Below are 22,011 nucleotides of genomic sequence, written 5' to 3'. Positions count from 1 at the left end.
CTTTCTTTTTCCCTGAAGTCTTCCAGAACAACACAGCCTATAAATGGGGTTAGAGGGCAGGGGAGGAAGGCAGGAATGGTGAGAAGGGGTTCAGAGACCTGAGTGAATTGTGTCCAGAAGAAGAGAAGAGCAGCAGGAAGTCACGCTCCCAAACTCCTCACAGTACCTATATCTTTTGTCTTTTTTCTTTTGTTTTAAGTGTATAATTTGATAAATTTTTAAGAGTCTCTTTCTTTTAGCTATATATATAACATTCTATCATAGACTTTCCTGGTGGCCTAGTGGTTAACACCTCGCCTTCCAATGCAGTGGGTGCAGGTTTGATTTCTGGTCAGGAGCTAAGATCCAACATGCCTTGAAGCCAAAACACTAACACATAAAACAGAAGCAATATTGTAACAAATTCAATGAAGACTTTTTTTTTAAGTTATATTAGTGGCTTTTAAAATAGAAAAGAGGATAATTAATGAGACTAGTTGCATGATCAACTGGTTGGCCTGTAGCATAACTAAACACACCTTATCCTTTTTAAAAATTTTTAAAAAGTGTTTTTGGTCATTCCAACATTAGTTACCTACAGAAGGTACAAAACAGAACGGACACCCAATTGATGGTGATTTCCCAGCAGTCATTCTCTCTGCTCCTTTTGCAACAAGGGTATGCACTGAACCAGACTGGACCAAACAGGGCACCTTACCCCTGGCCACAAGAAACCAGCACATAACCTAAGCCATGGCAATCAAAACCCTTCTCCGTGATATTTCAGAATGGAGCTGGAGGCAGCACCATGTCCTGTCCGGGACAGAACTCCGAGGACATGAGTCTGGTGCACTAACACCACATCCCCTGCCACAGACAAGTAGTTTGGCAGAACAATGCCAACACACGCAGAGAGGTGGAATTGGGATGGCCGAGGTTGAGGCTTGGTTGTACATATGTTCTTGATTCTGTTCATCCCTGGGACCAGCTCAAGCCCAGCCTCCTAAGGTCAGAATATGCAAGCCAATGAAGTCCCGTTTGCTTAAGCAAACTTGTCACCTCTTCACTTATAAGCCAAGGAATCCTGAATTCTACAACCAAAAGTCAAGTTTCAGCAAAGCTGTTTCTTGAATTTGTCTTTCACACTTCTCTGGAATCCCACAGGGATGTCTGTGACTCAAGAACAGTGATGGTGCTTCCTTAAAGACAGCTACACTTTCTTTCTCCTTTCTCATTGACTTTGCCAGGGAGCCATGGTGAAATGCCTGGGGTCTTGAGTCAGAAAGTCCTGGTCAAATTGTTACCCCAAAGTTAGGTTTGCTTCTTGGTATTTGTAGAGCCAAAAGATGTAACCAAGATGAAGAGAAGAGGAAGGAAGAATAACTTGAAGCAAGTAGGGAGAACTCCAGGGATCTTTCCCAGACCAGTGTTTCCCCAAAGAGAAAAACTGAGGAAATTTCAAACTGTATGTATGTACGCATTTATGAAGGGTTTGGGTTGTGTATGCATATTCATAAAGGGGCTTGAGCAGAAGAAAATGCAGCATAGAATTGGGGGAAATGTTACCAGAGTCCAAGCTGAAGTTGACTGAAGTCAGGAGGATCAAAAAGATCAACATTATCATCCTTTAAGTTCCAACAAGTTTGGGGTCTCAGCATGTTGCTACCATCCTCCACCTGGATGGGGGGACCTTAGCTCATGGAGAACTCAGACATGTATCAGATTGATGTTATATCCCGTGAGGAGAAGCAGGTACTTGTTTTATCATCGAACTTTTGTTTCTTGGACCATAAGGTAGGTTGAGCGCCAAAGAATTGATGCTTTTGAACTGTGGTGCTGGAGAAGACTCTTGAGAGTTCCTTGGACAGCAAGGAGATCCAGTCAGTCCATCCTAAAGGAAATCAACCCTGAATATTCATTGAAAGGACTGATGCTGAGGCTAAAGTTCCAATCAATACTTTGGCTACCTGATACAAAGAACCAACTCATTGGAAAAGACCCTGATGCTGGGAAAGATTGAAGGCAAAAGGAGAAGGGCCTGGAAGAAGATAAGATAGTTAGATAGCATCACCAACTCAATGGACATGAATTTGAGCAAACTCTGGGGGATAGTGGAGAACAGAGGAGCCTGGCGTGCTGCAGACCATGGGGTTGCAAAGAGTCAAACACAACTTAGCAACTGAACAACTGTTTCTTGATTGCTTTTCCTTTGTTTCTGCATCCCCTCACTTCCCTTAAGATCATTCATTACTGAGACCTGTGCAAGGGCAGGCATGCAAGTGGCCCAGTTTAGATCACCAAATGCCTTAGGCCAAAAATGGTTTCTCTTCTGTCAAAAAAACTATGACTGATTCTCTTTCTCCAGGGACCCCCTACCCTATCTGTTTATAAAATCTCAGCTCGAGGATTTACTAGCTGAGAGATCAAAGCACAGTGGTGACTCCGGGAGGAAACAGTCTGTTTGAAAGGGTTCTATAATGGGGAGTCTTTCTTTACTTATCCTTTCTCTACCCTATTCCAGCTTATATTGTTGCTATAAATGATCCAAGAAATTTTAACCAGAGGCAGCAGCAGCCAAGAGATGACACAAGTTTGAGGGAGATTAAAAATAGAAAACAAAGTTTCTTGGGACTGTTAGAGCTTCCAAGGAGAGAAATGTATTCCATTCTTTTATAAGTTTTTCTTTTTTTTTTTAATCTTTGGCTGGACGAGGTCTTCGTTGCTGCACTCAGGCTTTTTCTAGTTCCAGCGAGCAAGGTCTACCTCCTCCTGGTGTGGGGGCTTCTCACTGCAGTGCCTTCTTTTGTTGCAGAGCATGGGCTCTAGGCTCATAGGTTCAATAGTTGTGGCTCACAGGCTTAGTCGCCCCGCAGCACATAGTATCTTCCCGGATGAAAGACCTAACCTACATCAGCAGGTGGATTCTAACCACTGGACACCAGGAAAGCCCTATGTATTCAGGTCTTTTCTGATATTAACTACCTTTTTTTATAGCTACCTTAATATTAGCCTAGGAGCTTTCAGACTATGGAAATTAATCCATGAGATACTGCTGAACTGTGGAAGCGGAGGACACACTCGTGAGTAGGTCGCTCCTATGGCTAAGGTTTACAGATAAGCAAGGGTTTGTTGTACATTGATGACACTGCAGCTACCTTATCAGTTAATGCATTATCTCACCATGTGTCCCTTATATGTGACAGTTCTCCAAGGCTCCATCTAAAAGGAAATATTGCATAATCCCAGTTGCTTTTGAGGGTACCAAATCATCCTCATTAAGATTTATGAAGAAGGAGTCACTCCCCAGAAAGGGGACACCTTTGATCTAAAGCTACTAATCCAGAAAGGAAGTTCTTGAGGACCTGGGGATGACTTTGGTTTTGTTCCTTATATGATTATCAGAGAATGATGATAAAAACGTAAATCTTTTTATTGTGACCATTAGAGTAAGCACACAAGTCAACCCAAAAGAACATGTAATATTGGGAAATACTTGGAAAGGGTGGTGGGGAACCAGACAGTTAATTCAACACATTATCTGACATTAACTATACACACTTGAGGTACTTACATGAAAAATATACAAATAAAATTCCTTTAAAAAAAATTCTCCTCACAGTGTAGATGTCCTATTGCAGTGACTGGGAACCTGTGGACAATTTAATCACTTCCAAAATTAAAAAGAAAAATATCTTACCTTTTTTCCTCTTTCTCCTGCTCCTGTCCACATATGCCTTTTCCAAGCCTCTGGGAGACCTATGTGGGGTCCGCATGGGTGCCCGGAAAGGGAGCAGGAGAGGAGCTCTTAATAGCCTTGGAATCTGTTATGGCCACAGGAACAGAAAGACTCAGGAACAGAAAGACTTCCTGAGAGACAGTACCTGGAACCCAGGCCTTAGGTCTTTGGAAGCCCAAGAGCAGTTAAAAGCAGAGATGAGGGGGACTTCCCTATTGGTCCAGTGGTTAAGACACTGAGCTTCCACTGCAGGGAGCATGGGTTTGATCCCTGGTTGGGGAACTAAGATTCCTCATGCTTCATGGTGTACCCCAAAATTATAAAAAACAAAACAGAGATGAGGAAAGACCTTAGGTCTGAGTCCCAGTCCTTGGACTGGCAGGTCAAATAGTAAATTTCTTGGTAAAGCAAACTCTGCAGTTTGAGGAACTCAATTGGAGTCTCAGTGAAACTGTGAGTTGGATTTTCACCCCATGTCCCCATCGAAGGATTCTGCTCCCCATTCCAATGTCAGGAGTGGGGGAGGGGGCAGGAAGGGCAGGTGTTCCACAGGCCACCAAGCACTTCTACACCAGCTGGGTGTCCTACAACTCAACTCAGTTCTGACACTCTCCACCTGGAAATAGCATCAGACTCCACAGGTTAAAGACTTAGGCCTATTTCAGAAGTCAGTTGCAAACCCAGGTTATCACTCATGCTTCTGATCCAATGACCCCCTTTGTTGGGTTTGATTAATTTGCTAAAGGAGCTCACAGAACTCAGAGAAACATTTTACTTACTAGATTACTGTCTTATTATAAAAGGATATAACTCAGGAACAGCAGATAGAAGAGATGTGTCAGGCAAGGTATGGGGAAACGGTGTGGAGCTTCATGCTCTCTCAGAGGCCCACTCTGCCCACACCACCCTGTGTTCACCAACCCCATCACCTTTTGGGGTTTGATGGAAGCTTCATTACATAGGCACAATTAATTAAATCACAATTGATTAAATCATTGACCATTGATTTTTGGCCATTGGCCATTGATTCCACCTCCAATCCCACCTTTCTCTGGAAATCAGGGGGTGGGATGAAAATTCCAACACTTTGATCTTGGTTGGTTCCCCTGGCAACCAGCCCCCATCCTTAGGTGAGTTTTGAAAGTCACCTCATTAACATAAGACTCCTTTACAGTTCTCATTGTTTAGGAAATTCCAAGGTTTTTAGGAGCTCTGTGGCAGGAACAGAAAGACCAAATACATGTTTCTTACTAGAAATCACATTATCACTCACACTTAGCAGAAAATCTCTTTCTGTTTCTTCTGCAAGTAGGGGTTTCATTTAGTTGGGCTTTGCTGGATCATTCCACCTTAAAGATTTAATGGAGGTTCTGCACAGGTTGCACTTCAAGGGCAGACCAGATGAACCATCTCCCTCTCCCGAGTTGTAGCCTGTTCCTCAGTGGTGTGAGGAGACAGAAGGTCCCAAATGTAGTCACTTGTGCTCAACTTGCATCACCAAGCCAAAACTTAATACCTGACTTAATTGCAGTTTCAACCCTTCTGGGAAAGTAACCTGTAACCCAGTCAACCTGGAAATCACCTGGTTAGCACTGGTGAGGTCATCTACCTCTTCCCATCCCCTTAGGAAGGTGGCCTTGCCTAAAATAATGCATTCTTTACTAATAATTTCCTTATTCTATCTCTTCAAGCCTTTAATACCCTTCCCTGGGACTAATCTGGTTGTCCAGTGGCTAAGACTGTCAATGCAGGAGGCCCACGTTCAATCCCTCATCAGAGAACTAGATCCCACATACTGCAACTAAAGATTCCACATGCCTCAACTAAGACCCAGTGTGTATAAATAAATAATTTTTTAATAAAGTTGCCTGTGTTAAAAAAGAAAACCCTTCCCTTTCCTACAACTTGGTGGAACTCCTTTCAAGTTTACAGATGGAAAGTGAAAGTGAAAGTCACTCAGTCATGTCAGACTCTTTGTGACCCCTTGGGCTGTGTAGTCCATGGAATTCTCCAGGCCAGAATACTGGAGTGGGTGGCCTTTCCCTTCTCCAGGGGATCTTCCCAACCCAGGGAACAAACCCAGGTCTCCCGCATTGCAGGCAGATTCTTTACCAGCTGAACCAAAAGGGAAGCCCAATTTATAAGTCATTTAATAAAGCCAGTCTGAGCTTTAAATTTACTCAGTTGAATTTTCTGTTGTCTAACAGATGGGCCACACTGGACATAACAGAGTTAGAATAACTACAAGTTGAAAGCCAAATTGACCTAACTATAAACATAATATTTTTTACCTGTCAAATAAGGATAATATTCATCACAAAGGACTGTTGTGAGAATTAAATATATAAAACACCCCACAAAGCCTAGAATTGCATATAACTAAACGTACCCGGAAATTTTAGTTCTATTCTCCTGACCAAGAAGCTTAGTTCTCCTTCTGATCGTGCTGATCTCCAAAGTCCCAAAAGTTTATGGAGTGTCCATTTCCAGTAGCTTGTTTTCATCTCCTAGGTTGGTTTGAAATGGGTGTTTAACTGGCCAATGATTAATTGTTTCCATAACAGCATTTCCCAGTCATCTGACAGCTCTGATGAAAATTTCCTATAATTGTTAACTCTTATGATGGCAAGCACTGTGTCTCTGATGTAAACTACATCTGAGGACTGGAGTCAATGTTCTAGAAGGCTTCCAGGCTTTAATGGTCAGACTTGACTTCAGTGGTGAAATTTGGATTTATGGTAAAATTCTAGATGTCAAAGGATAATTATTTGTCCTCTCTGCAGTTCATGTTCTTATTTAAATATGATCTTTAAATATTAAAATATTTAATATTTGCTTAAAATTAAAATATTAAATCAAATAATTTAAATAGGTATTTAATTTAATTAAAATAATTATTATTTAAATCAATTAAAATGAAATTGAATTAAAAATTTAAACAAATAAATATTTGATTAATTAAAATTAAATATTTAAAATTTATTTAATATCTTTAAATATTAAAGATAATCAATAAAGTTTTTTAAAATAAAAGGTAAAATAATTTTAATAGTTTGTTTTTTAAAAAAGAGAAATTTCCTAGAAGGAAGCAATGCCACCAGCTCATCATGTCAAAGAACATTTGATCTGAGTTTATAATTTTCACAGAGATTTCTTGTCCTCAATATAGTCTTTCAGGGCTCAAGGCCGGAGTCTCACTTTTGAAGATTTCAGTTTCTAACTGGTCTGTGCCACAGAGGGCTCTAGATCCCTGATGGGAATGAAGTTTCTATGAGCACAAGCTTTTTGACACATGTGTGAGTGTCTGTTGGGTGGAAACATTTAATAGGAATGTTCTAAGACAAATAATAGGACAGCAGAAAAAACAAAATAAAAAATTGTATACAGAAACATGAACCTTAAAAACCTAAAAAAAAAAAAAAATGAAATTAATAAATAAAGATAATCTGAATGGAGCTTCATTCTTTCCAGGCCCCAAGCAGTGGTTTCCATAGAAATACAGGGATTTAAGTTCATTTTGAACCGTAAGATTAAATACAGTTCACTCTCTCCTGGAATTTCAAAGAACAGATTAACTCATCAATATAACCAGGTACCAAAATGTACAGAAGAGTGAGTGAAAGAGTGAATGTGCTTCCATGGGTGTTTAATGACAAGGGCATGATTTTGCCTATGAAATAAGAGGTAATTAAATTCTACGCAAAGTATGAAATTCTTTATTTGAAATAAAGAATCACTTGAAATAGCACAGTATTAAAAGTCTTAGTAGAAAATCTCTCTGTCTCTCTGTGCAAAATTAAAATAATGGGAAACATCTTAAATTTAAAATTCTTTCAGAATCTCTTAATTTTAAAACTAGTGGCCCACAAGAACTGAAAACTGTGATTATTCCCTAACCACAGGGCAGTGCCACTTTAGCTGGTTTCCAAAAATACCCATTGTAACTTGTCAATCAAAACTGGTAGAAACAACTGACATCACAAACTTGCAATCATAGGCCTCACAAGTCTGACTTGACAACCATGCTGCGTGGCAGGCCTGGAACCACAGAATGATGCTTCCACAGGAAGTCTTTAGATGATCAAATGCAACCTCATTTTACAGGGTGCAACAGTCCATTAAAGTGACCTACTATCTTCCTTAAACCAATGCTGAAAATTCTCGAACTGCCCCCACTGGAGGAGTAGTTAGTTACTTAATGCCTCAGTGCTCATGCTTAGTCGCTCAGTTATGTACGACTCTTCGCGACCCTTTAGACTGTATCCTGCCAGGCTCCTCTGTCCATGGAATTTTTCAGGCAAGAATACTGGAGTGAGTGTCCATTTCCTCCTCCAAGGGATCCTCCCGACCAGATCAAGCCTGTGTCTCCTGTGTCTCCTGCATTGTAGGTGGATTCTTTGCCCACTGAACCACTGGGGAAGCCCTAACACCTCAGGCCACATGTCTTAAACAATCACAAGGAACAAGGACCAAGGGAAAAATGACTAAAGAAAAATATCCTGCTGTGAGGATCATGCAGGTGCTGGATCACAACAGGCTGAGATGGCTCCATTTCCCCTCTCACTTTAAAGAAAACTGAGTGTGAAAGGGGAGTTTTTGTATAATTGAAAAAGAGAAGACATTTATGTAAACTGTTACATGCTCCAGTTAAACCATTGGAAACCAGTGTAAAATCAAAAATCCATATACTATTAAAAAGATTAAAGCCTGAGACTAACAGGTAACTCAAATATGAACCCAGTATGGCCACATGATATTAGTAAATGACATTTTACCAAAGTGTATACATACCTACGTGGAGAAGGCGATGGCAACCCACTCCAGTGCTCTTGCCTGGAAAATCCCATGGATGGAGGAGCCTGGTAGGCTGCAGTCCATGGGGTCGCAAAGAGTCGGACATGACTGAGCAACTTCACTTTCACTTTTCACTTTCATGCATTGGAGAAGGAAATGGAAACCCACTCCAGTGTTCTTGCCTGGAGAATCCCAGGGACAGGAGAGCCTGGTGGGCTGCCATCTATGGGGTCGCACAGAGTCGGACACGACTGAAGTGACTTAGCAGCAACAGCAGCATACATACCTACGGGCTTCTCAGGTGGTGTTAGTGGTAAAGAACCTGCCTGCCAATGCAGGAGACATAACAGACTCGGGTTCAATCCCTGGTTCAGGAAGATCCCCCAGAGGAGGCCATGGCAACCCACTCCAGTATTCTTGCCTGGAGAATCCCATGGGCAGAGGAGCCTGGCAGGCTATAGTCCATAGGGTCACAGAGAGTCAGATACAACTGAAGTGACTTAGCATGCATGCACACCTATGTATCTGTTCATTCCCGTGTCTTTATAAAATCTTCATATATACATGAGTAATATGACTATACTCATATATAAGAAATTGGAGAGGTTTTCCTCTATTGCTCCCAGAATTAAAAATACAAACTTCTCAAAAATGTATCTCAACCTCAATTTGGAACTTCCAGATTATGGAATAGTAACAGTTTGCCCAGGGTTCCCTAGAGGCTCATTGTAAAGAATCCACCTGCCAATGCAGCCATTGCAGGAGGTGCAGGTTCAATCCCTGGTTTGGGAAGATCCCCTGGAGGAGGAAACAGCAATCCATTCCAGTATTCTTGCTTGGGAAATCCCATGGACAGAGGAGCCTGGCAGGCTACGGTCCCTGGGGTCACAATGCGTTGAACACAATTTAGTAACTAAACTACATAACAAGACAGCTTGCCCATAATTTGGTGTGTTAATCATCCAAGAACCAAACAATAGGAGACAAATAACATTTGCAACACAGTCATGAACTGCATAGAAAAAACAATGATGAAATCTGCTTTTGAAGGGCCGAACTCTCTTAACCAGGGTTTTAATTGTAAACTGCCATGGATGTGTGTTGTGAGGAGAGGCACATACACAATTATAAAAATTACTTTTAATTTGAAAAAAATCACTGAGAAAAAGCCATTATCATCCAAGATACTTGCTTCCACTTTCTTACCCTCCCATTCATCACCCTTTTGATTCCCTTTTCTAGCAACAGCGGGTCTTACTTACACGGTGGTTATGATGTGCCAGGCACTGTTCCAAGCACTTTGAATATATTATAGTTTATTATTGCAACAACATTGTAAGCTAAGCATTATTACTACTCAGTGTAGAGATGAGGAAATGAAGGCACAGACAGATTGTGTAACTCTCCCAGGTCACACCACAATTGTGTGGTAAGATTTGAACCAGGGCAGTCTGGCTTCAGAGTCTTAACCACCAGCATGTGGGCAACACTGTCTCTTTTGTGCTAAAACAACTCCCTACGACTCCCTTTGATTAGTGGTATATTCATCCAGTGAAATATTATTCACCTGTGAAAAGGAATGATGTACTGATATAGGCTACAACATAAATGAACCTTGAAAATCTTACGCTAAACGAAAGAAGCCCAACATAAAAGGTCACATATTATGTGATTCTAGTTACACAAAATGTCCAGAACAGGCAAATCCATAAAGACAGAAAGCAAATTAGTAGTTGCCAAGGACTGCAGTAGGGTTGTGGGTACTGGAGCAAGGAGGAAGAGAAATAAGTGTTTAATGGATATGGAATGTTCTTTGGGGTGATGAAAATGATCTACCACTGCATTGTGATGGTCGTGATATAACTTTGTGATGTTCTAAATGTCCCTTTAAAATGGTTAGAATGGTGAATTTTGTTGTTTTAAAATTCTTATTGCAATAAAAAATCGGAAAAAAAAAGAAAGAAAGCAATGATAAATAGAATTGCTGATGTCTTAGCACAAATCAAGGCAATGTACCAAACTGTACTAATAGTCATTGCAATCTTCACTGTGACACATTGTGTTAAATAAATCAATAAATGAGTAACTTTAAAGCCAATCTTACTCAAAAATATCCTTAATGAAGCAGTAAATATGATTAACTTTACAAAATCTCAACCCTTGAGCATACATATTTTTTCTATTCTGTCTGATAAAATGGAATGTACTAAAAAAGGCACTTTTGCTTTGTAATGAAGTACGGTTAAGTTAAGGGGAAGAACCTGTAAGATTTTTGAGTTGTGAGATGAATTAGCTGCTTTTCTCATAGAACATCGCTTTTACTTTTAGAAAAAAACAAAACACTTGAAGGGCAAACAATGGTTATTTAAACTTGGTTATTGTACAGATTTTTTTCCAAAATTGAAAGAAGGCTATGATTTTGTATACATATATAATGCAATATATATGAAGTTTAATACATTATATATGACTTTTAGTGTCTATGGCTTTTATAGTGGTTGCTTTAGGTATTACATTAGATATATAACTATAAATCTAATAATTCAAAATGTACAAGTTGGATTTAGAAAAAGCAGAGGGGACTTCCCTGGTGGTCCAGTGGCTAAAATGCTGCATTCCCAATGCAGGGGGCCTGCATTCAGGGGCCTGGGTTCGATTCCTGGTTGGGGAAGTAAGATCCCACATGCTGCAGCTAAAACGAAAAAAGATGCTGCATGCTGCAGCTACAACCCAGTGCAGCCAGATAAATAAATAAAGTATTTAAAAAAAGAAAAAGCAGAGGAACCAGAGATCAAATTACCAACATCCGGTGGATCACAGAGAAAGCAAGAGAATTCCAGAAAAACATCTACTTCTGCTTCATTGACTACACTAAAGCCTTTGACTGTGTGCAAAACAAACGGGAAAATTCTTAAAGAGATGGGAATACCAGACCACCTTACCTGCCTTCTGAGAAATCTGTATACAGGTCAAGAAGCAACAGTTAGAACCAGACATGGAAAAACAGACTGGTTCCAAATCGGAGAAGTAGTATGTCAAGGACGTATATTGTCAGCCTGCCTATTTATTCAATTTATATGCAGAGTACATCAAGCCAAATGCCAGGCTGGATGAAGCACAAGCTGGAATCAAGTTTGCTGGGAGAAATATCAATAACCTCAGATACCACCTTCATGACAGAAAACAAAGAGGAACTAAAGAGCCACTTGATTAAAGTGAAAGAGGAGAGTGAAAAAGCTGGCTTAAAACTCAACATTCTAAAAATGAAGATCATGGCAAATAGATGGCGAAACAATGGAAACAGTGACAGACTTTCTTTTCTTGGACTCCAAAATCACTGCAGATGGTGACTGCAGTCATGAAATTAAAAGACACTTGCTCCTTGGAAGAAAAGCTATGACCAACCTAGACAGCATATTCAAAAGTAGACATCATTTTGCCTACAAAGGTCTGTATAGTCAAAGCTATGGTTTTTCCATTAGTCACATATGGATGTAAAGTTGGACCATAAAGAAAGCAGAGTGTCCAAGAACTGATGTTTTTGAACTGTGGTGTTGGAGAAGACTCTTGTGAGTCATTTGGACTGCAAGCAGATCCAACCAGTCAATCCTAAAGGAAATCAGTCCTGAATATTCATTAGAAGGACTTGATGCTGAAGCTGAAATTCCAGTACTCTGGCCACCTGATGTGAAGAGCTCACTCATTAGAAAAGATTCTGACGCTGGCAAAGATTGAAGGCAGGAGGAGAAGGGGACAACAGAGGATGAGATGGTTTGATGGCATCACCGACTCAATGGACATGAGTTTGAGCAAGCTCCGGGAGTTGGTGATGGAAAGGGAAGCCCAGTGTGGGGCAGTTCATGGGGTCACAAAGTCAGACACAACTGAGTGACTGAACTGAACTGAATTATCAATAAGATGTAACATTATGTGTAAGTTATTTATATATATATATATATAACATGTAATACAATTCAACAGAGGAAATAATGCCAAAATATTAACCTCAACCTAAACCTTACACCTTTTACAAAAATTAACTCAAAATGTGTTATTGAGTTAAATATAAAACAAAAAATACACAAAACATTTTTTAAGTAGGAGAAAGTATTCAGGATCTAGGAGTAGACAAAGATTTCTTATATTTGACACCAAAACCACAATCCACTAAAAAAATAATGATCAGCTGAACTTTATCAAAATTAAAAACTTCTGCTCTGCAAAATATTATTTTAAGTGAATAAGGCAAGTGGCAGAGTGGGAAAATATGTTTCCAAACCACATATTTGACAATGAAATAGATAGATCAAAATATATTAAAAGTTCTCAAAACACTGTAAGAGCAAAAATCTCATTCAGAGCATAAGTGAAAGATGTAAAGAGATAGTCCACTGAAGATGCTATAGAGACAGCAAATAAGCACTTGAGAAGAGGTTCAATATCATAAGTCACTAGGGACCTGCAGACTACAACCACAATGAGATATCACTTAACAGGGATGGCTAAAATAAAAAATAGCGACAAAGGAATTCCCTGGCAGTCTAGTGGTTAGGACTTCACTCTCTCACTGCTGAGGGCCTAGGTTTGATTCCTGGCTGGGGAATTAAAATTCTACAAGCCTTAAGCGTGATTAAATAATAATACAGAAAACAAGGAAGTAGCCAGTTTCGGATGGAAGGGCAGATGTCCCCAGGGAGAACAGAGCTGCCCTCTGCCCCTCTGTCCACTGGGACAGGACAACATGGCAATGGGGAGATTCTACATGGAAGATCATTCCCATTGGGCAAATCTAGGGAATCGCCTGTGAGGCCATGGCACTTGGCCCCCAAAGAGAAGGATCAGTCACTTGGGAAGCTATTCCCGGTTCTTGCTCTCCAACTTATAAACAATGTTTTTCTTCCACAACAGCCTGAATTGCTTCTCCACTTTATCTATTTTTATTTTTCATTTTTTTACCCCCTTCCTTTAAAAACAAAAACAGAAGCAACATCTCACCAATTAGACTTTTACCAAAATAATGATTTATAGTGTACCCAGCTATTTACAGAGATGATCCATTTACAGAAGGAGGAAGTGGTTGTAATATATTATGGGTGAATCCACGATGAAGAGTCTTTCATTTCATTGGCTGGCTGTATTGCAGAGTTAATCTTCAAAGTGCATATTGCTAAAAGGGGGAAGAACAATTGATGACTTAATTTCTAAATTTAAAAACTGTCATTGAAATGCATCACAATGAAACAGTCTACTGTTTCAATGAAGTGCCCTCTGCAGTCTTCTGGCTTCCCTCCCGGCTGGCATCCTTTCAAGGCTTGGGCTGCAGCAAAATGCACAGGCATGTCCCGCTTTATTCAGATGTTCAAACATCAGGGTGAGCACACACTTCCGACTCCGAAAAAAAGGTCATTTCAGTTTAAGATTTAAACTACAGGTAGAGGTTCTGCTATCAGTGAATTAACTGTAGAAATGCTTTGTGACCCCATGGACTGTAACCCACCAAGCTCCTCTGTCCATGGAATTCTCCACGCAAGACTCCTGGAGCGGGTTGCCATTTCCTTCTCCAGGGGAATCTTTCCCACCCAGGGATCCAACTTCTCCTGCATTGCAGGCAGATTCTTTACCGTTTGAGCAACCAGGGAAGCCCCAGAAATGCCTAGACTGAGTTGATTCCTTACTCTTGGGCATGTGTTTAAATGACCCAGGGGCAAAAACAGTTGTGTTGTTATATTATGGTGGTTGTGTGTGTTTGTGTGTGTTTCCATTTAATGGTCCTAATAGTTCCTTTATTGGATTAACTTCCTTCTTTTTCTGCTTATTGTTTTATCATTTTACTTCCAACTTTAGCTTGATAAATCAGCCTGTATAATAGTTCTTACATCTTTCATTTCCAGAGGAATATCTTGGTAGTCTCACCCTTCAGCTAACCAGTCCTCTCCTTTCTAATCACTGCCCCCCACCATAGTTACCCCAACCCCCAAGTACTTCCCTAATGGCCCCGAGTTTCCACCAGGCTCACCTACTGGATCACTAGTTGATCTGTCCCTTTTAAGTCATAAGATAAGCTGGAAATATAAGTTTTTCTTAAAAAAAACCTATTAATATATACATTTTAAGTACTTTTCTAATGAGCTTGTGAAGGAAGAGATCCACTGCCTTACGACTAGCTTTAAATATCTTCCTGAGGTTCAGGAAATATGACAGCTGTATATGAGAATAAAACTGTTTGCTTTCTGTTCATTATCATTGTCCATCTTTTGAATAACTTCACAAAAAAATTTAGTGTCTTTAACAAACAAAGGTCTTCAAACAAATAAATCTGTCCACTTAAAAAAAACCATAACTTTAAAATAGAGCTGCCTGGTCCAGCTTCCCTCACTCCATCAGTGGTGTCCTCGGTAAACATCCTTTATGCCAACACCCATCTCAGAGTCTCTGCTTCCTAGGGTAATTTCAAGAGTCTGTTGCCATTCTGGAGACCATCTGAGGCAAAACTTTAAAATTTCTACTTGAAAACCTTGCCTAAGAGTTATCGCACCTGAAGCCAGAATTAGTTGGGATCTTCTTTAATGCAAATGCCCCAAATGTGCCTAGTGCCCCCTTCCTACAAGCCTGAGCTCAGCCTTTAGAACAGAGACACATGGTTATCTTTCCACTTAACCAGGTAGACTGAAGTGTGTAGGCAAAAATCAGTCATGCCTTTCAGTAGGGTCACAGACTCCCACCCCAGAAAACTGCAGAACCATACACAATTCTGGGTACAGTTTCAGGAGGATAATAAACCTCCCCTCCAAAAGTTTCCATGGATTCCAATTCAAGAATCATTGATTTATAGTGAAGGTAACAAGAACTCATAGTCTCCAAGCCTTTTTACCCAGCACAGGGAATAGAAAAAAAAAATTTTAAGATATTAAAAAAGTCCTAATTTTCCTGTTTATGATTCCATCAGTGGGTTTTGAATAACCAAATATCAGAGTCAACTTACATTTTCCATAATAGTGTTGACTGTCCTTGAATCTGACTCTTTACGATACTTCTTCCTGGTACAGTAGACGCTAACGAGAGTGATGATCAGCATCAGGGCAAACACAGCAGCAGTGGATGATGTGGCGATGACAACGGTGTCTCGTGTTGAGCCTCTCTTTTCACACCTTTCTCCCATGTACCACCAGCCATCCCCCGACCGACACCTACACGTTTGAAACATGGCTGAGTTATGAGCTGACATTTAAATCTGAAAATCTTCGCCATTGAAGGTGTGAGTCAACACTCAGGTCATTGGCAGATGGAACCATTGGTCACCCACTCGGACTGAAAGGATTGGTTAGAGTAGCCCAGGAAGCCAGGCAGGGCCAACAGCAAGGAGCAATGAAATTATTCCTAATCTGGGATTTAAAATAGCAGCTCCCAGCTGGGGAAAAAACGCAGCACAGGTAGTGGAGAAACTTTAGTTCTCAGTGTCCCAGTCCAGAACATCCCAGCTGTGACTATGGCCAGGTTCTTCTCAGAATTTAGGTATCTCCATCTACAGAATGTGGACAGTCACATTGACCACACCAGACTATTGTGAGGATTTATAACTCACAAGGACTGTTTCAGGCAATTAGAAAAGAACATTCAGGCTTCCCTGGTGGCTCAGTGGCAAAGAATCAACATGACAAAGCAGGAGATGTGGGTTCCGTCCCTGAGCAGGGAGGATCCCACCTGCCTCAGAGCAACTATAGCTGTGAGCCTGTGCTCTAGCGCCCAGGAGCCACAACTACTGAAGCCCATGCATCCGGGAGCCCGTGCTCCCCAACAAGAGAAGCCACCACAGTGAGAAGCCCAAGCACCACAACTAGAGAGGAGTGTCCACTCTCTGCAATTACAGAAAAACCCACATAGCAAGGAAAAGGCAATGGCAAGCCCCTCCAGCACTCTTGCCTCAAAAATCCCCTGGATGGAGGAGCCTGATAGGCTACAGTCCATGGGGTTGCAAAGAGTTGGACATGATTGAGCGACTTCACTTCACTCCATACTTTATCACTGGAGAAGGAAATGGCAACCCACTCCAGTATTCTTGCCTGGAGAATCACATGGACAGAGGAGTCTGGTGGGCCATGGTCCATGGGGTTGCAGAGAGTCAGACACAACTGAAGTGACTAAGCATGCACGCATGCCACATAGCAACAAAGACCCAGCAGAGCCATAAATAAATAAAATTAAAAATATATATAATGTACTCACTTTACATTAATAATTTCATTGTTCTACTGGCAGCCCAAACTCCCAAATGGAGAGCAAACAATAAATACCCTATAACAGTTTTGAGATGAGAATCAACTGATTTCACTCATATGAAATATCACATGAATCGTACATTGTGGGAATGAAACAAATAGCTAACAAAAGGATGGGGAGATGGCGCCCTTACCTGCACTCAGCTTTGCCATTCTGGAGAATGCAGATCCCATCATTCTCACACCTGAAACTTGAGCAGAGGTCACTGACGCCCAAGGTTGGAAGTGGGTAATTTTGTTCATTAAGGTGGGATATGTCTAAGGAGGATGGGAGGAGAGCAGGGAGGGAAGTCAGCTGGGGTTTAATGAGCATTTGATATTTAAGTTCTAAATCAAACGTTCAGGGACTTCTGGGGTGGCCTAGCGGCTAAGACTCTGTGCTCCCAATGCAGGAGGCCTGGGTTTGATCCCTGGTCAGGAAACTAGATCCCACATGTCACAACTAAGACCTTGTGCAACCAACCAACTAAATAAATAAAAAGAAAGGGTCAATTAAAAAGCCAACTCCTTAAAAAAAAAATCAAACGTTTAGTTTGTAATACATTCAGGCAATCCTGAAGCACTGTCCAGTAACGTTCACAGGAGTGAAAAAAACAAACAGGTGGGTTGAGAGCTAGCCACAAAGGGAAGCTGGGACAGCCTGTGGGGCTACAACTGAACATGTGTTTGCCTGGGTCTGGGCTCACTTGAGCTCAAAGGGGACCTGTGTTCAAGCCCCAAGGGTCCAACAAGGAAACGAAAGCTCAGAAATGCAAAGAAATGCAAAGAGGGGCTTGCCCAAGATCACAGGTCTCTTGATTGGCAGAGCAAGTAGATAGATATTCAGCTCAAGATACCAGGTCCCCTGACAACCAAGAATCTGTTCTTTTCGGTGTTTTCTGGTCCAGTCAAACAGACATGATGAATATATGAATTTGTCTTGGCTACCTAAAATGTTTTCTCCCTCGATGAAAGTTATTTCTGAATAGTTTTTCCCCTGAAGTATCATCTAGATTTACTCTGACACAGATATCAAAATTTTATGGATTTTAATGACACCACCTTTTGCCATAAAAAATAATTCTGACTTACTGAGATGCAAGTGGGTCTTTAATAGTAAATGAGTTAAAATCCTATCACATAAAACATGGAAATGACCAGTTATTCCTGAAAAGTGTTATTGTTGGCTGCCATGACTAAGAAACTTAAGAAGACAAGAGATTAATGCTGTTACTGACAAGACATATATGCGTGTGCACACATGTGTATACATATTTAAGAGACAACAAAGTCTATTTCCACTTTCATTTTATGTTTTGTGTGACATTTTTACTTCTAGAATCCAAGAATTAAATTTTAGGGTATAATGAATATACTTTAGCTTATTTCTAAAGAAGTCTTCTGGACTAAAGCTTTCCACTGTTGTTCCATGCAGTGGTAATTAATTTGTCCTGGCACTATCTCTGTTTCCATCTAAATTATTTTTATATTGTTAATGATTCATAAAAAAAAAATCCCACTCATGCCCACTTCTTCCCACATCTCTATCTAATATATCTGAAAATAGAACCCAGAAGAACACAGTAAATAATCAGTGACCACAAGAAAAAAAAAAAAAAGAAAACTATTTTTGACATACCTTCCACTGTCAGTAGGATATAAACATCATCTCCTTTGATAAAATCTCTGCTTTTCAGCATTTCTTGGGTCATAAAGTTAGGGAATCCACGGCCCCTACCTCTTTGAAACTGAGTTCCATTAGGGAAAATAACTTGTGCTCCCACTTTGGAAGGCCTGTCCCAAAAATAGGTTCCATTATCTGAAAAAGCAATTTATATTAATGGATTATGTTTAGCATCATCATAGCTTTTGGTGGCAGGAAAATGCAGGCAATGTGAAGCACAATTAAGATAGAGCTCAAAATAATTAAATGATGCTATTGACCTGTGTTGTAGTCCCTGGCAAATCACTGGAGTTTTTCATTTATATTTTCCTGATGGAAATGAGATGGCGCAGCAGGGAGGACCACACTCAGGGTTACTGAAAGTTTCCTGGGTAGGAGGCCTGGGTAGTAAGGTTCTACACTTTTACTGACTGACCAGTGTAGAAATTCAGCTACCCATTAGAATCATTCTGTAGTGGCCTTCTCAGTTACAGACAGCCCTTTAAACTGAGTTAAATCAATGCATTACTGAGAGAGTTATTAATTTTAGCATAGAACAATTCATCTTATTAACTGAATTATTCACCCAACATAGCAAAGTGCTTCAGGAGTAGAAGACAGTGAGAAGCACTGTTTCTGAAAAAACAGGTGATGACCCATCCAACCTTGAGCCATTTTCAACATCATTCAGGGAAAAATGTTTTGAAAAAAGGTAAAGAAATAGTGAACATCAAATTCCCACACCTCTTTGTGGATACTATTTTTTTTTTTCCTATCAGATTAGATTTTTCTCCCCCAGATCACTTAGGTCCATTCTTTTCACATGCGGAATTCAGATTTGACAATATTGACCTTGTCATAATTCCATGTTTTACTTTGTTAGGTTCCCAGAGGACAAAGGATTATTATAATTAGAAATGTGATCATTACTTTCTGGGCACTGCTTCTTTTTCTGGGCATTGCTTTCTGGGCACTGCATCTTTCAGTCTAGAAAGATGGGGAATGATGTCACTATTGGCAAGACCCCCAGGACCCTTCAGTAAGAAGTTACGATCCATTCCCACACCCTTCCCAATACTAAGAACATCTACTTAGCATCTTCTTTCTGATCAAATACCACCCCCATTTCAAAAGCTGAGCTGTTTTTGACAATATCAGTGACAAGACAAGGACAGCATGGGTTAGGAGAACTCAGCATCTGAGACTCTCCCCCTGCCAGGCCCTTCCACAAACTTCCCTCTTTGAACTGTAGAGACACTGTTAATAAAATTGTGGGGTTATTATTACTGTCCTGGTTTTACTGCTGAGGACACTGAGGTTTCAAGAGATTATCAGTGCAAATTCACAATGCTAATGAGAAGCAAACCCTGGATTTGAACCTAGGCTTGTCAGACTCTAAAACCAACAACACACCTCGTCCCAGGTGGTGCTAGTGGTAGGAGAAAAAAAACCCGCCTGCCAGTGCAGGAGACATAAGAGACAGCGCTCGATCTCTGGGTCGAGAAGATCCCCTAGAGGAAGAAATGGCAACCCACTCCAGCATCTTTGCCTGGAGAATCCCATGGACAGAGGAGTCTGGCAGGCGGAATCCCATGGACAGAGGAGCCTGGCAGGCTATGGTCCATAGGGTCACAGAGAGTTGGTTATGATTGAAGTGACTTAGCATGCACACACTCCTCGTACAACCTTGAGAATTCAGGCGTTGTCATCAAATTCCAAAAATACAGCCAGAATCTTCTCAATTTGTTGGCATCTCTGCTGATTACTCCTGACAGTCTCCTGCCTGGGAGACTCTGTCCAGAATTGCTGAAGCCCTTCCCCTACATTGAAGAAGGAAATGGCAACCCAGTCAAGTATTCTTTCCTGGAGAATTCCATGGACGAAGAAGCCTGTCCACGGGGTCGCAAAGAGTCAGACATGACTGAGAGACTATCAGACTTCCCCTACGTAGCTTCTGATCCTAAGGCTTGGGCCTCAAAAATTCCCTGGGTGCCTGGTTGTGCATTCTCTCATTCCCAAATCATCCATCCCTCCTAGAGCAATGATTGTGTATTAACAATAAAAAAGATGAGCCACGAACCGATGGTCAGAAATGGGTCTGTCGTTAGACTCCGCTGGTTGGACATACGCTGTCGAATGTCAGGAGTTTGATCCAAGATTGTTATCGTGACTTGTTGCCAAGGACATGGCCACTCTAACTGATCGTCATTGGCTCCAGAGATCAGGTGGAAATACATTCCTATTTTAGGCAAACTATATAGATCCAAGTAAATCTGAAAGGCATATCCCTTAGAAGAATAAAATGGAGGGCTGAAGAAAGACCCATTGGGGCTGCCAATGAGCTGTGTGAAATTCCTTATATGCCAGACATGATGAGGGCACCATGTTTCTGAGAGATTGATGTCGTCAATAGACAGGCCACCCAGTGAGGCACCAGCGCCTCTGACCCCTTCAAACACCACTCGAAATTTACTGGTCACATTCAGTGTTACGTGGTAAAGTTGCCAGCTCCCAGAGGGTATATCTGCAAAAGAGGTATATTATTTCAAAGAGGATAAAGGACCATGTGGGTCACATACAAATTGACATTAGAGTCCTAATCTTCATGGCCAAAGGATATTTCTAGAGCTGCTGCCTCCTGCAGGTGTAAGGTATGGCTTTCTTCCTCCAGCTCAGGTCCAGTTACTCCAAGGCACTTTTGTAGGGCTGAGTGGCTCTCTGCAATATTTGAATGCTTCTAGCTCATTTTTATTCTTAGATAGATCACCATTTTCCAGACACAGGTGAGCAAACCATAGCATCTAACTCATGAGTACTCCATACCCAACTTATAAGTCACCTCCCTTCAGTTGGTTAAACAGACTAGCAAGTCCAAGACTTTACATTTGTACCCCAGATCCCTGTGGTCCTCAGCCAAAGCCTCCTTTAATCTATCTAAACTTTGATTGGAATATTTCCTTCAGGTGCAAAATTTTCAATCAGTTTTTGGCAGTGTTAGACAGGAATTCATCAGACCCTAGAAGGCCTACAACCTACAATTGACTCCTTACATCATTTACCAGAGTCTCAGTGTTACAAGCTTCCCAGGTGGTGCAGTGGTAGAGAATCCACCTGTCAGTGCAGGTGACGCAGATTTGATCCCTGATTTGGGAAGATCTCCTAGCATGGGAAATGGCAAACCACTCCAGTATCCTAGCCTGGAGAATTCCATGGACAGGGGAGTCCGGTCTGGTGGGCTACAGTCCATGGGGTTACAAAGAGTCGGACATGACTGAGCAACTGAGCATGCAAAGTCCTAAGTATTTATCTGATACCTGGTACCATCTCCTTTCTTCCCAAACCACACATCCCCCTCCACTATTACTCCCTACCCTAAGAACAGCGCACCATAGGACATCTTGTGTTATTTTCTTATATCATACACTCAAATAAGAAGTACATTAAACAATTTTCAGAAGCTCCCCCCACCCAGGGAAAGAATAGCTCAGGAATTCATGTCAAATAGTAGTTAACACAGTGCCTTAACACTTAAATGTATTAATACTTAATGAGAAACATGTTGCTTGAGAATCAGTTAGAAAGAT

General features: G+C 41.0%; 1 protein-coding gene across 3 annotated transcripts in view; it reads right to left on the bottom strand.

Moving 5' to 3' along the window:
* Positions 1-13,507: 13,507 nt before the first annotated feature.
* MEP1B (meprin A subunit beta) overlaps positions 13,508-22,011 on the bottom strand; it is a 37,942-nt gene continuing 29,438 nt past the window's right edge. For all 3 annotated transcript variants that reach the window (XM_020909857.2, XM_070452792.1, XM_070452793.1), the window contains 5 exons: positions 20,508-20,951; positions 18,404-18,583; positions 16,920-17,043; positions 15,492-15,696; positions 13,508-13,676 (listed from right to left, as the gene is read on the bottom strand). In XM_020909857.2, coding sequence (XP_020765516.2) covers positions 13,662-13,676; positions 15,492-15,696; positions 16,920-17,043; positions 18,404-18,583; positions 20,508-20,951 — 968 coding nt within the window. In that variant the 3' untranslated portion in view covers positions 13,508-13,661. The remainder of the gene's footprint in view (positions 13,677-15,491; positions 15,697-16,919; positions 17,044-18,403; positions 18,584-20,507; positions 20,952-22,011) is intronic.

This window comes from Odocoileus virginianus, chromosome 22 (genome assembly GCF_023699985.2).
Source record: "Odocoileus virginianus isolate 20LAN1187 ecotype Illinois chromosome 22, Ovbor_1.2, whole genome shotgun sequence".
Taxonomy (NCBI): domain Eukaryota; kingdom Metazoa; phylum Chordata; class Mammalia; order Artiodactyla; family Cervidae; genus Odocoileus; species Odocoileus virginianus.
The sequence above is the reverse complement of the archived record's forward strand: the minus strand, read 5'-3'. Positions and strand labels throughout refer to the sequence as shown.